Below are 15,749 nucleotides of genomic sequence, written 5' to 3'. Positions count from 1 at the left end.
CAGGAACCAATCCTGTGATGCTTCAGTGCGTGGGCCAGTGCTCTAACTACTAAACATACTAGCCGGGGCCTATTTTTAATTTTTTGAGGAACCTCTTTTTTTCCATAATGACTATACCGTTGAAATACTTTTTATTTACATTATAAGATTTTGTTTTATCTAGCTGTCTGGCTTATTTCTTCTCAGGACCGAAAGAGGCAATATGAGCTGCTCAAACTCGAAAGAAACTTCCAGAAACAGTCTAATGTGCTTAGACGTAAAACTGAAGAGGTAAGAAATTCTAATCTGCTAGGTCAAGTGTATTGCTTAGATGCAGGCAAAGTGGTATCCCTTAAATGAGCCAGTGTCCTGAGAAACTAGGGATGCCAGTCAGTATTCAACAACCAAGGATACTCAACCAAGGATATGTTTTTATTGATTTTAGAGAGAGAGGATGTGAGAGAGAGAGAAACACCAATGTGAGAGAGAAACATCCATCGGTTGCCTCCCGTACACACCCCAACTGGGGATCAAACCTGCAACCCAGGCATGGGCCCTGATCGGGAATCAAACCCACAACCCTTTGGTGTATGGGACAATATTCCAACCAACTGAGCCACTCGGCCAGGGCAGGGGATACCATCCTGACCAGCAATTCCAAAGTCTTGATCCCTGTTTATATGTCATGAACTATGGGCAGATAACCTGATGAAGTGGTGCTATTCAAATAAGGATTTTTTTTTCCTTATTGGGCTTGCTTCTTTCTAAAAAGTCACAGAATCTACACTAATAAAAGAGAAACATGCAAATTGGTGTCACTTCGCTACGCCCACCAGCCAATCAGGATGTGTATGCAAATTAACCCAACAAAGATGGTGGTTGATTTGCATATGCAGGCGCGGAGCAAAGACTGAAGACTAAAGACAACTGAAGACTACTGAAGAGGCTTGGCTTCTCCACTGTGGCCGGAGCGAAGGCCTGAGTCCCGGGTGCCGAGGAAAACTGGTTCTGGCAGCCAGGGGAAGGAAGGCCTATTGCACGAATCTCTTCGTGCAACGGGCCTCTAGTAATATTATATGTGACATTTCTATACACTTTGAAACCTCCAGTACTTCCTTGAAATGTGTACCTCTCTCCTGGGCTCTAAAGCAATAACTGTTGACAAGTATTAGCTTTAGAACCTAGGGGAAGTGCACATTTGACATGGAGACCTATAAACTTGGTTCCTATAGAAACTCAAACCATAGAATTTTTTATTTTTCTTTACTAATATGCTGAAAGTTATAATGTTCTTCTTTTTACCTTTAAATTCAACATTACTGTGAGCTGTTTTTATTTAGGCAGCAGCTGCCAACAAGAGGCTCAAGGATGCTCTCCAAAAACAACGGGAGGTCGCAGATAAGCGGAAAGAGACTCAGAGCCGTGAAATGGAAGGCACTGCAACTCGAGTGAAGGTATGGACAGCTTGAATGGCCTTTTCTTTTTTGTATATTGGGAAAAGGAGAACATGGGAAATAGTTTTCTTTTCATTTAGAAGTAAACTGCAAAATCTGAAGGTCTGCAGAGTCAGTTTCGGCCCAATCCCACAGGCTGACTCTCCTGAAAGCCTTATTTCCTAAAGATAAGAATATATGAATGGTTGTTAAAGACCAAAAGTAGAGAACTTTTTCTATCCCTACCCCTTTTGAGGTTCAGTTAATTTTTTGGCTGTTCTATTGCGGTATAATTGACCTATAAGAAATTGTACATATTTAAAGTGTACAATTTAATAAGTTTAGACACAGACATGTACCCATGAAATCACAATCAAGATAACATCAACATCCATCATGACTAAAACTTCGTGCCCCTTTGCAATCCCTCCCTACCCCGCCCCCATCTCAAGGTAACCATTAATCTGTTTTCTGTAATTATATACTTATTTTTATTTTCTAGAATTTTCTAAAAATTGAATACATTTTTTCTGGCTTTCATTCAACATAATTAGTTTGAGATTCATCTATGTAGTTGTGTGTATCAATACTTCTTTTTCATTGCCAAGTGGCATCCCATTCTAGAGATATACCACATTTTTTTAAATTTGTTTGTTTTTTGTTTTGTTATCCTCACCTGAGGATATTTTTTCCATTGTTTTTTTAGAGAGTGGAATGGAGTGAAGAGGGATGGAGGGAATAAGGAGAGAGTGAAGGAGGGAGGGAAGGAGAAAGAGAGAGAGAGAGAGAGAGAGAGAGAGAGAGAGAGAAACAGAAACATCAATGTGAGAGAGACACATCAATTGGTTGCCTCCTACATGTATCCTGACTGGGGCCAGGGATCAAGCCTGCAACCCAGGTATGTTCCCTTGACCGGGAATCTAACCTATGACCGTTTGGTGCACAGGTCAACACTCCAACCACTGAGCACACTCGCTAGGGCACCTTTTAGTTTTTTAACAGTATCTTTTGAAGAATAAAGCTTTTTTAATTTTGATGCCATCCAATGTATTGATATTTTTCTTTTATACTTTAACTAGAGGCCTGGCCCCAATCGTGCACCAGTGGGGTCCCTCGGCCTGGCCTGTGGGATTGGGCCGAAACTGACTCTCCGACATCCCCTGAGGGGTCCCGGATTGCGAGAGGGTGCAGGCCAGGCCAAGGGACCTCACCAGTGCAAGATCGGGGCCAGGGAGGGACACAGGAGGTTGGCCAGCCAGAGAGAGACCACAGGAGGGCTCCAGGGCATGTCTGGCCCGTCTTGCTCAGTGCCGATCAGCCGGACCCCAGCAGCAAGCTAACCTACCAGCCGGAGCGTCTGCCCCCTGATGGTCAGTGCTTGTCATAGCGACTGGTCGACCACTTGACTGTCTGCCCCCTGGTGGTCAGTGCACGTCATAACAAGCAGTTGAGCAGCCTTAGCATATCATTAGAATATTACGCTTTGAATGGTTGAATGGCCAACTGGACGACCGGACACTTAGCATATTAGGCTTTTATTATATAGGATGGGGTTTTTGTCCTATTTAAGAAATCTTTGTCAAACCCAAGGTCACTAAGATTTCCCCCTAAGTTTTCTTTTAGAAGTCACATAATGTTAAGCTTTATCCTTAGGTCTATGATTCATTTTGACTTGAGACCTTTGTCAAAATCAATTGTCCATAAGTCAATTTCTAGATTCTGTTCCATTGATCTATATGTCTATCTTTGATACACTGGCTTTATAGTAAGTGCTGAAATCAGATAGTATAAATTCTCTGAAGTTGTTATTCTTTTTCAAAATTATTTTGGGAAAACTAGGTCCTTTGCATTTCCACATAAAGTTTAAAAACAGACTGTCAATTTCTACAAAAAGTCTGCTGAGAGTTTGATTGGGATTGCATAGAATTTATAGAATTTGAGGATAATTTACATCTTAACAGTATTGGGTCTTTTGATCCATGAACATGGTACACCTCTCCATTTATCTAAGTCTTTTATTTCAGCAGTGTTTTCATTTTCAGTATACAGGTGTTGCACGTTTGTCAAATATATCCCTAATTATTTCAAATTTTTATGATATTGGAAATGTGTTTTTTAAATTCCATTTCCAACTGTTTGGACATGCTTATTTGTTCTTGTACCGTTTTGGTAGAGTCCTTGTAGATGATCATGTAATCTGCAAATAGGCACAATTTTTATTTATTCTTATCCACTCTGTATGACTTTTTTTTTTAACTTTGTCTTGCCTTATTGCATTTGCCAAAATATCCAGTAAAATATTGGGTAGAGTAGGAAAAAGGTTTTTTTTTATATGTTCTTTATCAGCTTGAAGAAGTTTCTATCTATTCCTAGTTTGCTGAAAGTTTTTATCATGAATGATGTTGGGGTTGTTTTCAAAAGTTTTTTCAGAATCCTATTGAGATTATCGTATGGTTTGTTTGTTTTTACTCTGTTGTATGGCAAATGACTTGATTTTTTTCAATTTACTTTATTAAGGCATAACTGACATAATAAGAGTTACCATTTTAGTGTATAGTTCTGCAAGTTTTTATAACACATACAATCATATAGCCACCACCACAATCAACCCATAGAATAGTTCTATTATCCCCCTAATTTCCCCTCTATCCCTTTATAGTCAACTCCTCCCACATCACTGGCCCTTGGCAAACATGGATTTGTATTCGGTCATTATTGTTTTCCCTTTGCATCAGTGTCATATAAATAGAAACACAATATGGCTTTCTTCACTTAGCATAATACATTTGTAATTCATCCATGTTGTTACTTGCATCAGTTGTCTGGGCCCTTTTTTTTACTTAGTGGCATTCTATTGAATGGATGTCCCACAGTTTATTTACCTTTTAAAGGATATCTTGGGTTTTCTTCTAGTTTTTGGTGATTATGAGTAAAACTGCTATTAAAACATTCACATGCATTTTTCTGTATAAACATAGATAATCAATTCATTTGGGTAAATATACTTAGGAGTGGGATTGCCGAGTCACATGGTAAGTGTATGTTTCACTATATAAGGAACTGCCAAATTGTTTATCTAGTTTTTCATTGCTGGTAAATAGACATACAATTAATTTTTATATTAACTATTTTTTAAATTTTTTATTGATTAAGTTATTACATATATGTATATTAACTTTTGTCTTCTGACTTTATTAGTCTAGTAACTATTTTGTCGGTTCTTTGTGATTTTCTTTGTAGACAATCATACCACCTGTAAATCTGGTCTTATTTCTTCCTTTCTAATATGTGTGTCTTTTATATCATTTTCTTGTCTTACTGCATTGGCTAAGACCTTCAGGATGATGTTGAATAGTAGAAACCCATTCAATCTTTCACCATTAAGTATGATATTAGTTGTAGGTTTTTCATAGATGCCCTTTATCAGATTGAGGAAGTTCTTATCTAATCTTAATTTGCTGTTAGTTTTTATTCTGAGTGGATGTAAATTTAATCAAATATTTTTTGTCTCTAGTTAGTTGACTTGGTAAATTACTTTTTAAAAATTTTTATTAAAATTATTGGGGTGACATTGGTTAATAGGTTTTTAAGTATAGATTTATATAATACAAGATCTATATATTGCACTGTATGCCCACTTTGATGTTTAAATATGGAACCAGCCTTAAATGCTTTGGATAAACTCCACTTAGTTGTGCTATATGATCCTTTTCATGTATTGCAATACGTAAAATTAAAATTTTGCTAAAATAAAAATTTTGTGTAAAATATTTACATCTGTTATTCATGAGGGATATTGGTCTGCTCTTTTCTTTTAATGTCTGATTTTGGTATCAAGATAATGCTGGCCTCTTAGAATGAAATGGGAAGTATTCCTTCCTCTTCAGTTATCTGAAAGAATTTGTATAGAATTAACTTTGTTTCTTCCTTAAAAGTTTGGTTCATTTCTCAAGTGAAGCCATCTGGGCCTGAAGGGTTTTTTGTTAGTTTTTGTAGAGAGGGGTATTAACTAACATTCAATTTTTAAAATAGGTATAGGGCTGTTTAGGTTATTTATTTCTTCTTGAGTGATTTTGGTAATTTGTGTGTTTCAGGGATTTTGTCAGTTCCATTTAACTTGTTAAATTTATTGGTGTGAAGTTATTCATAATATTTCCTTTCTATCCTTCTAATGTCTGTAAAAGCTATACTAATATCATCCATCTCATTCATGTTATTGATATTTTGTGTCTTGTTTTTCCTGATCAGTTTGGCTAGAGGTTTGTCAAAGAACCAGTTCATTCTTACAAATGGTTAAAATTGTAAATTTTATGTTATGTATATTTTACCACAATAAAAAATATACTCCCCAAACCCCAGTTCATTAATTTCCAGTCTGATCTTTATTATTTCCTTATTTCCTCTTTGGATTTCATTGGCTCATATATTTTTAATTTCTTTTTTTTAATTTTAATTTATATTTTTTAAAATTACAGTTGACATTCAAAATTATATTAGTTTTAGGTGTACAGCAGAGTGGTTAGACATTTATATAACTTACAAAATGATCCCCCTGGTAAGTCCAGTACACACATGGCACCATACATAGTTATTACAATATTATTGACTATATTCCCTGTGCTGTCCTTTACATCCCCAAGACTATTCTATAACTACAAATCTATACTTCTCTATCCCTTCACCTTTTATCCAGTCCCCCACCACCACAGCTGGCAACCTGACATCATTGACTTGAATTCTTTCTTCTTTCCTAATATAAACATTTAGTGCTATAAATTTTCCTTTAATCTTTTTAAAAAAATTTATCTTTATTGTTAAAAGTTTTACAGATGTCCCCTTTCTCCTCCCTCCCATTGACCCTTTCTTACCCCTCCTAGCCCCTCCCCAAGCCTTCACCACACTATTATTGTCTGTGTCCATGGGTTATGCATATAAGTTATTTGGTTACTCTCTTCCTGCCCCCTCCCCCCTTCCCTCTAAGAATTCTCAGTCTGTTGCATGCTTCCATGTCTTTGGCTCTATTTTGTTTGACAGTTTATTTTGTTCATTAGATTTCACATATAACAGATCGTGTGATTTTTGTCTTTTTCTGACTGGCTTATTTCGCTTAGCATAATACTCTCCAGGACCCTCCATGTTGTCTCGAAGGGTAAGATTTCCCTCTTTTTTACAGCTGCATAGTATTCCATTGTTTAAGTGTACCACAGCTTTTTATCCACTCATCTACTGATGGGCACTTGGGCTGTTTCCAGATCTTGGCTATTGTAAATAATGCTGCTATGAACATAGGGGTGCAAGTACTCTTAACGACATCCCACAATTTTTTATAGTTATGTTTTCATGTTCATTCAATTCAAAATACATTCTAATTGCCCTGTTGATTCCTTATTTGACACATAGGTTATTTAGAGGTGTGTTATTTAGTTTCCAAATACTGGGGAATTTTTCCCAATATCTTTCTGTTGTGATTTCTAATTTAATTCCATTGTGATTAGAGAACATACTTTGTATGACTTGAATCCTTTGAATTTACTGAGACTTAACTAATGCCTAGAATATGGCTAGTCTTCGCTAATGTTCTAGATGTACTTGAAAAGAATGTGTACAGTGCTGTTATTGGATAGTACTCTGTAAATGTCAGTCATGTCTATGTGATTGATTGTGCTATTTATTTTACTGTGTTCTCACTGGTTTTTTGCCTACTTGCTCTATCAGTTATTGAGAGATTGGTATAGAGATCATCAACTAAAATTTTGTTTTTCTTCTTTTTCTCCTTGTAGTTCTATCTGGTTTGCTTCATGTATTTTGAAGCTGTTATTAGAGGCACAAATACTTAGGATTAATTGATCCCTTCATTATTATAAAATAATATTTTCTATTCCTGGTAATATTTGCTCTGAAATCTAATTTTTGTTCTAATAACACAAAAACCTTTCTTTCAACTTATGTTAGCATGGTATATTTTGTAATCCTTTTAATTTTAACCTATTTGTGCCTTCGTTGTTGTTTTTTATTAAAAAAATTTTAATGTTGACATAATTACAGGTGTCCTGCTTTCCCCCATCCCCTTTGCCCACCTCGATCCACCCCAGCCTCCTTCTCTTTTGGCCTTTACCAAACTATTGTCTGTACCAATGGGGTATTGCATATATGTTCTTTAGCTAATCCCTTCAACTTCTTTATCTAGTCAACCCACTCCCCTCCCCTTGGGTACCGGCCAGTCTGTTTCATGTATCCACACTCTGGTTCCATTTTGTTCATCAGTTTATTTTGTTCATTAGATTCCACATATTAGTGAGATCATATGGTATTTGTCTTTCTCTGACTGGCTTATTTCGCTTAGCATGAATAATACTCCCCAGGTCCATCCATGCTGTCACAAAGGGTAAAAGTTGTGCCTTCACTTTTAAAGTGTGATTTGTGTAGGCAGCATGTAGTTGGGTCTGGCTTTTTAAATCCAGTCTTAAAATTGGTAGATATAAATATTTCATCTTGCTATTTGTTTTCTATTTTTCCCATCTGTTCTTCATTCACTTTTTCCTTGTTTTCTGGCTTCTTTTTGGATCAATTGAGTATTTTTATAATTCCATATTATCTCCTTTTGTTTCACATACTTTGGTGTTTTATTAGAGGATTAAACTCTCTTGAATAATTGACTCCTTTACCATTATGAAATCACCTTTTTTAATCCTTGGTAATATTCTTTGATGTGAATTCTACATTACCTGATATTAATATATCCACCCCAGCTTTCTTTTGATTACTCTTATTGTGGTATATCTTCTGATGTGAAAGTGTTCTCAGGGATGGTCCTTTTTTTAAAACTGAATTTAGTTCATTTTGTTTGCTTGATATATTTCATTCATCTTTAAAGATTAAGAATGGATATCTATTTACTAAATAGAACAGGCAGTCAAAATATACTTTAATTCTATATCATGACTAGATAAGGACAAAGGTTAAGGAGAAAATGGAGAAGATAAGACAGAGTATAGAGAAATGTAGAATATCTGAAGATTTTCTGCAGAAAGTCTCTTTATTGTGACCTTTTAGGATATTCCTGTAAAGGCTCTTGGAGACCTATTGGAACTTTTGGTGAGTGTAGGTTCAAATGGAAATCTTACTTCTAAAGGGTGTCCCAAAATTCACGCAAGATTTGAATTTTACGCCATTTGTGCTGTAAAGTGTTGCCAAAAAAAAAAAAGATAGCATGACCACTGACAGTTCAGGGTTATTAAAAATGGAGTGCTACACGAAAGAACAACATGTTTTCATTGTTAAGCAATATTTTAAAAATAATGAAAGTTTGGCAGCTACAGTTCGCAATTTTCGTGCAAAATATGGTCGGAATAGTGATTTAACTTCATCAACTGTAAAGACATTAATTAAAAAATTTAGGGAGACTGGATCAATTAGTGATCTTAAACACTCTGGCCATCCTTCAACAAGTCGTTCAACACAAAACATCGAAGCAGTTCGTGAGAGTGTTGCTGAGAGTCCAGGGACATCAATTCGGCACCGTGGTCAAGAATTGGACATTTCGAGAAGCTCTCTACAGCGTATTCTCATGAAAGATTTGCATCTTCATGCTTACAAAGTTCAATTGACTCAAGAACTGAAGCCTACTGACCACACACAGCGAATAGAGTTCGTTGAATGGATTATAGAACAACAAGTGGATGCTGATTTTTCGAACAAAATCATCTTCAGCGATGAGGCTCATTTTCATCTTGATGGCTTGGTTAATCGACAAAATTGTCACATTTGGGGTTCAGAAAATCCACGAGTGATTGTTGAGAAACAAATGCATCCACAATGTGTCACTGTTTGGTGCGGATTTGGGGCTGGAGGCATCATCAGACCATTCTTCTTTGAAAATGCGGCTGCTCAGGCAATAACAGTTAATGGTGCTCACTATCGAGACATGATAATCCATTTACCCGATATGCTATTCTATACATAACCCTATACTGTATACTTTATGAATCAATAAAAATTTACAATCTACACTAATAAAAGAGAAACATGGTAATTAGCGTACAACCGCTACCCTTTTCATTGGCTAATCAGTGAGTATATGCAAATTAACTGTCAGCCAAGATGGCGGCCGGCAGCCAGGCAGCTGGAAGCGAACATGAGGCTTGCTTGCTGCAGTGAAGGAGGACTCCAACGTTCCCCGCCTCACTTGCCGGCCTCTGAGCTACAACTCTAAGCAACTATGTACTATGTTGCAAATAAGAAGATAAACAAAACCCCAGAAACCGGCTTTCATTCAGCCGGGCTTTAGCAACATTTTATCGATGTTTTCAGCGGCGAGGCCTCAGAGCTAAAGCTGGCCCAGAATAAAAAAAAAAGAAAGAAAACAAGGAGCGGTTGGAAGCTTCAGTCACCTGCTTCCAGAAAACAGCCCTCAGCCCCTCACCCAGACTGGCCAGGCACCCCAGTGGGGACCCCCACCCTGATCCAGGACACCCTTCAGGGAAAACCAGCCAGCTCCCACCTGTGCACCAGGCCTCTATTCTATATAGTAAAAAGGTAATATGCCTCCCAGCACCGGGATCAGCGGAGCAGCGAGGCTCCCGGCACCGGGATTAGCGTGACAGGGGGCAGCGCCCAAACCCCCTGATCGCCCTGCAGCTCTGTGTGTGACAGGGGGCGGGGCCACAACCTCCCTATCTGCCCTGCTCTGTGCCTGATCGGGGGGAGCTCCCCAATCCCCTGATTGCCCTGCAGCTCTGTGTTTGACAGGGTGCAGCGCACCAACCCCCTGATCGGCCCTGCTCTGTGTGTGACAGGGTGCGGCGCCCCAACCCACCCCCCCCCCACGGGCCCTGCTCTGTGTGTGACAGGGTAGAGCCATAACCTCTCCATCAGCCCTGCCCCGAGTGTGACAGTGGCGGCGCCCCAACCCCCTGATCAGCCCTGCTCTGTGGGTGATAGAGGGTGGCGCCCCAACCCCCCTCCACGGGCCTTGCTCTGTGTGTGACAGGGTAGAGCCATAACCTCCCCATTGGCCCTGCCCTGAGTGTGACAGAGTGCAGCGCCCCAACCCCCTGATCTGCCCTGCTCTGTGTGTGACGGGGTGGTGCCCCAACTCCCCTATCGGCCCTACTCTGTGAGTGACAGCGGGGAGTTCCTCAACGCCCTGATCGGCCCTGCTCTGTGCGTGACAGGGTACGGAGCCCCAGCACCCCTGATGGGCCCTGCTCTGTGAGTGACAGGGGGCAGCGCCCCAACCCCCTGATTGGCCCTGCTCTGTGCGTCACAGGGGGTGGCGCCGCAACCTCCCCATGGACCCTGCCTTGAGTGTGACAGGGGGCGGTGCCCCAACCCCCCAATCGACCCTACCCTGAGCGTGACTGAGGGTGGCATCGCAACCTTCCGATCCACCCTGCTCTGTGCATGACAGGGCGGCGCCCCAACTCCCCAATCGGCCCTGCTCTGAGCCTGACCAGGGGCTGCACTTAGGGATTGGGCCTGCCCTCTGCCACCCGGGAGCAGGCCTAAGCCAGCAGGTCATTATCTCCCGAGGGCTCCCAGACTGCGAGAGGGCACAGGCCGGGCTGGGGGACCCCCCTCCCCCCCCCCGAGTGCACAAATTTTTGTGCACCGGGCCTCTAGTTTTTAATTATAAACCTGTGTTTTCTATCAAAATTACTTCTTGTGTGAATTTTGGGACACCCTTAGTTACTTGAGCTCTGGTCTGAGGAAAACTAAGTCTGGAACTGAATCTAGCCCATGGGCCAGAGAAACTCTATCCTTAACCCAACATCACTTGATTACTCTTCTAGAGTTGGCTTGGAAATGAAATTGAGGTTATGGTCAGTACTGAGGAAGCCAAACGCCATCTGAATGACCTTCTTGAAGATAGGAAGATCCTGGCTCAGGATCTGGCTCAACTCAAAGAACAAAAGGAATCTGGGGAGAATCTACCTTCTAAATTCCGGGTAAGTGCCCTTATGGAAATATTTGACCAATTATCAGACTCTGTACTCCCCAGACACACTCAATGCTTTGGAGGATTACTTTCCTTTGAGTACTTCACCCTCATTCCCACTATTCTTCTTTACAGAGGCGCACATTCTCAGTTGCTGAACTTCATGGTCAAGTTTCTGAGTCAGAGGATTCCATTACAAAGCAGATTGAAAGCCTAGAGACTGAAATAGAACTCAGGTAATGGGACTGTCTGTAAGGCATTATAAAAATGTATGCCTGGAATCAAAATAGAACATGCTAGTCCAGTGATTCAAAAGGTTTATGATGGTGGAGAAACAAGAGAAAGTAGCAATTTTTTTTAAAAAAATATACACATCACTAGATAAGTTAGATACATTTTCTCATTCAGTCCTTCCCTATGAGGTATATAACTTATGAGGTATGTATGATTCTTCTTACTTTAGAGATCTGAAGTTCACAGATCTTAATATATTTGCTATAGATTATATAGAGTTGGGATTCGGAACTTGGGCTATCTAACTCCAAAGCCCATGCTCTTTAAGCTGCACCACAATTTTTGATGCAGTAATATCTCTGAAATGTGGAACTGACTAAAAACAAAACTTTAGAGGAACCCAAGAAATGATCTCAGAAGAGCAACAACAGCATGATGTGGCTCAGTGGTTGAGCATCGACCTATGAACCAGGAGGTCATGATTCAATTCCCAGTCAGGGCCCATGCCCGGGTTGCAGCTCGATCCCTAGTGGCGGGTGTGCGGGAGTCAGCCGATCAATGATGTTTCTATCTCATCATTGATGTTTCTATCTCATCATTGATGTTTTTATCTCTGTCTCCCTCTCCCTTCCTGTCTCTGAAATCAATAAAAATATTTTTTTTAATTAGAAAAGCAACAAGAAGGAGAACTTTAGAGATCAACAGCAAAGTAGATAGAATAGAGCATACAGGTAAAGTGATTATGAGCATTAAATGAGATTAGTAAGTAAAGTACATAACAGTACAGTAGTTGACATAGTAGAAGTGCTCAGTGAATGTTCTCTTTTTTAAAATATATTTTTAGAAGGATCAGAACTTAGACATTATAAATTTCTTAAGATAATAGAATTTTATTGCCCAGAAGAGCTTGGAGGTCATTGAATTTGTTTTTAGCAATACACACTAGTGTTCATCTTTGGATATATCTATAAGTCACTCAGCATTTGAGTTTCTGCTTTGTGCTGCACTAGGTGCAGTTGGTATATATAGAAAAAATAGATGGCATCACCCTTTCTCTCAAGTGGAAATAGTATAATGTGAAAGAATAATTTGTTAAAATTTCAGGAATATTGTAAGCCATTGATAGCTTACAATTAGTTATGGTGAGAGGATTTACACAACAGAAACTAGCAAAAGCTACAAATCAGGTCTGGTTTATTTTTTGTTTTTTTGTGTGTGTTTTTTTAAATTTTATTTTCTTATTTAAAGTATTACAAATAGTAGTACATATGTCTCCTTTTTTACCCCATTGACCTTCCCCTGACCTCCCCTACCCCCCAGCACATGCCCTTACCCCACCCCCACCCCCAGTGTCTTGTGTCCATTGGTTATGCTTATATGCATGCATATAAGTCCTTCAATCTCTTACCCCCGCAACACTCCCCAGCCTTCCCGCTGTAACTTGACAGTCTATTCGATGCTTCTCTGCCTCTGTATCTATCTTTTTGTTCATTAGATTATAATGTTCTTTATTATCCATAAATGAGTGAGATCATGTGGTAGTTTTCTTTCACTGACTGGCTTATTTCACGTAGCGTAATGCTCTCCAGTTCCATCCATATTGCTGCAAATGGTAAGAATACCTTCTTGTTTATAGCAGCGTAGTATTCCATTGTGTAGGTGTACCATAGTTTTCTAATCCACTCATCTGCTGATGGGCATTTAGGCTGTTTCCAAATCTTAGCTATTGTAAATTGTGCTGCTATGAACATAGGGCTGCATATATCCTTTCTGATTGATGTTTCTGTTTTCTTGGGATATATTCCTAGAAGTGGTATTACTGGGTTGACCCAAGCCATTATACTCAATATTTGACAAAGGAGGCAAGAGCATACACTGGAGTCAAAGCAGCCTCTTTAATAAATGGTGCTGGGAAATTTAGTCAGATACATGCAAACAAATGAAACTAGATCACCAACTTACACCATACACAAAAACAAACTCAAAATGGCTAAAGGACTTGAATGTAAGACGGGAAACCATAAAAACCCTACAAGACTCCATAGGCAGCAAAATTGCAGACATATGTCGTAGCAATATCTTTACAGACACAGATCCTAGGGCAAGAGAGACTAAGGAGAAAATAAACAAATGGGACTACATCAAAATAAAAAGCTTTTGCACAGCAAAAGAAACCATCAACAAAACGAGTAGAGAGCCCACTGCATGGGAGAACATATTTGCCAATGTTATCTCCGATAAGGGTTTAATCTCCAACATTTACAGGAAACTCATACAGCTTAACAAAAGGAAGATAAACAACCCAATCAAAAAATTGGCAAAGGACCTAAATAGACACTTTTCGAAAGAGGACATTCAGAAAGCCAAGATACATATGAAAACATGCTCAAAGTCACTAAATCATCCAAGAGATGCAAATCAAAACAACAATGAGATACCACCTCACACCTGTCAGAATGGCTATCATCAACAAATCAACAAATGACAAGTGCTGGAGAGGATGTGGAAAAAAAGGAACCCTCCACTGCTGGTGGAAATGCAGACTGGTGCAGCCATTGTGGAAAACAGTATGGTATTTCCTCAAAAATTTAAAAATGGAACTGCCATTTGACCCAGTAATCCCACTTCTAGGAATATATCCCAAGAAACTAGAAACACCAATCAGAAAGGATATATGCACCCCTATGTGCATAGCAGCACAATTTACAATAGCTAAGATTTGGAAACAGGTCTGGTTTTTTAAGTGCTTGATGTTAAACATTTACCTGCATAACACTGGGCATAAGTAAATGATTACTTAAATGTAGGGCAAGTGCCGAGTAGAGGGCAATCAGACAGAGGTGAGTTTAATCAAGAGAATTTTCCTAAAATTTATGAGGCATAAACTAAATTTTGAAATAGCCAAGGGTTATAAATTGTCAGAGATGACAGGAAAGGACTTATGATGGACAACTCTGAAGTGTTCTGGCCCACCTCTTCTAAGAAGCCTACCCTGACCCTTCATCCCTCACTAATTTCCCTCTTCTCTAACCTCCTTCAGAACTTATAGTACTCAATCATGTGATACAGATGACATATGTTATCTTTATATTTATTAGCTGTTTTATGTTTACTAGTCTTGTCAATCTAGAAAGACTGTAAGCCTTTGCAGGAAAGGACTACATATTAGACCAGGGTTGTCAAAGTGTGGTCTGAAAACTCCTGGAGGTCTCTGAGACCCTTTCAGGGAGTCTGATCAAAACTATTTTCATAATAACATTAAGATGCTATTTGCCATGATAGTACAAAAGCAACAGTGGACAAAACTGGTGACAGCTTGGCTTGAACAAAAGCAGTGGTACCAATCTGTAGCAGCGGTCACTGAATACATCGCCACCACACACTCACAGATTTAAAAAGCGAATCTCACTTAAGAGTGGCTTTGAGAAAGCAGTAAAAAGTGTTCGTTTCATGAAATCTGCACCCTTGAGTTCAGCGCTTTTTGGTATGTGTGACGGAGTGGGAAGAGCACAGCGCGTGTGCAGCGTGCAGGGGTGTGGTGTTGTCTCCAGGAAAGGCGCTTGGCGCTGGGAGGGTGGACAGCAGGCCTCTGTGCATGGAACTTCATTTCTACTTGAAAGAATGACTGACAGACCGACTATGGTTATTCAAACTTGGGTACGTGGCAGACATTTCTCAGAAATGAATGGAGTGAGCCTGTCACTTCAAGGAAAACAGCTGACAGTGTTTGTCACCAGAGAAAAACTTGAATTTTCAAGAGACAGAATTTTGGAAAATGTATATCTGCTACTGTGAGCTTGACAGTTTTTCATAACTTTTCTAATGAGACCAGTAGGGATATTAACAAATATGGCCCTAACCAGTTTGGCTCAGTGGATGGAGTGTCGGCCAGCGGATTGAAGGGTCTCAGGTTCGATTTGGGTCAAGGGCATGTACCTTGGTTGCGGAGACATCCCCAGTAGGGGGTGTGCAAGAGGCACTGATCGATGTTTCTTTCTCATCGATGTTTCTAACTCTCTATCCCTTTCCCTTCCTCTCTGTAAAAAAAAAAAAAATCAATAAAATATAAAAAAACAAATATGATTTTTCTATACTGTATAAAGAAATGTGTTAATATTTGGAGGCTCTACATGTCTCAGCATTGTCCAAATGGCATGTTACAGAAT

At 39.5% G+C, this 15,749-nt stretch overlaps 1 protein-coding gene across 6 annotated transcripts in view; it reads left to right on the top strand.

The window, feature by feature from the left end:
- KIF4A (kinesin family member 4A) overlaps nucleotides 1-15,749 on the top strand; it is a 175,038-nt gene that overhangs the window by 144,835 nt on the left and 14,454 nt on the right. For all 6 annotated transcript variants that reach the window (XM_023764470.1, XM_023764481.1, XM_023764474.1 and 3 more), the window contains 4 exons: nucleotides 187-270; nucleotides 1,320-1,433; nucleotides 11,204-11,359; nucleotides 11,485-11,585. In XM_023764470.1, the coding sequence (XP_023620238.1) occupies nucleotides 187-270; nucleotides 1,320-1,433; nucleotides 11,204-11,359; nucleotides 11,485-11,585 (455 nt within the window). The remainder of the gene's footprint in view (nucleotides 1-186; nucleotides 271-1,319; nucleotides 1,434-11,203; nucleotides 11,360-11,484; nucleotides 11,586-15,749) is intronic.

The sequence above is a fragment of the Myotis lucifugus genome, unplaced genomic scaffold (genome assembly GCF_000147115.1).
Source record: "Myotis lucifugus unplaced genomic scaffold, Myoluc2.0 scaffold_4, whole genome shotgun sequence".
Classification (NCBI taxonomy): Eukaryota; Metazoa; Chordata; class Mammalia; order Chiroptera; family Vespertilionidae; genus Myotis; species Myotis lucifugus.
This window is presented reverse-complemented; position numbering and strand designations above follow the sequence as displayed.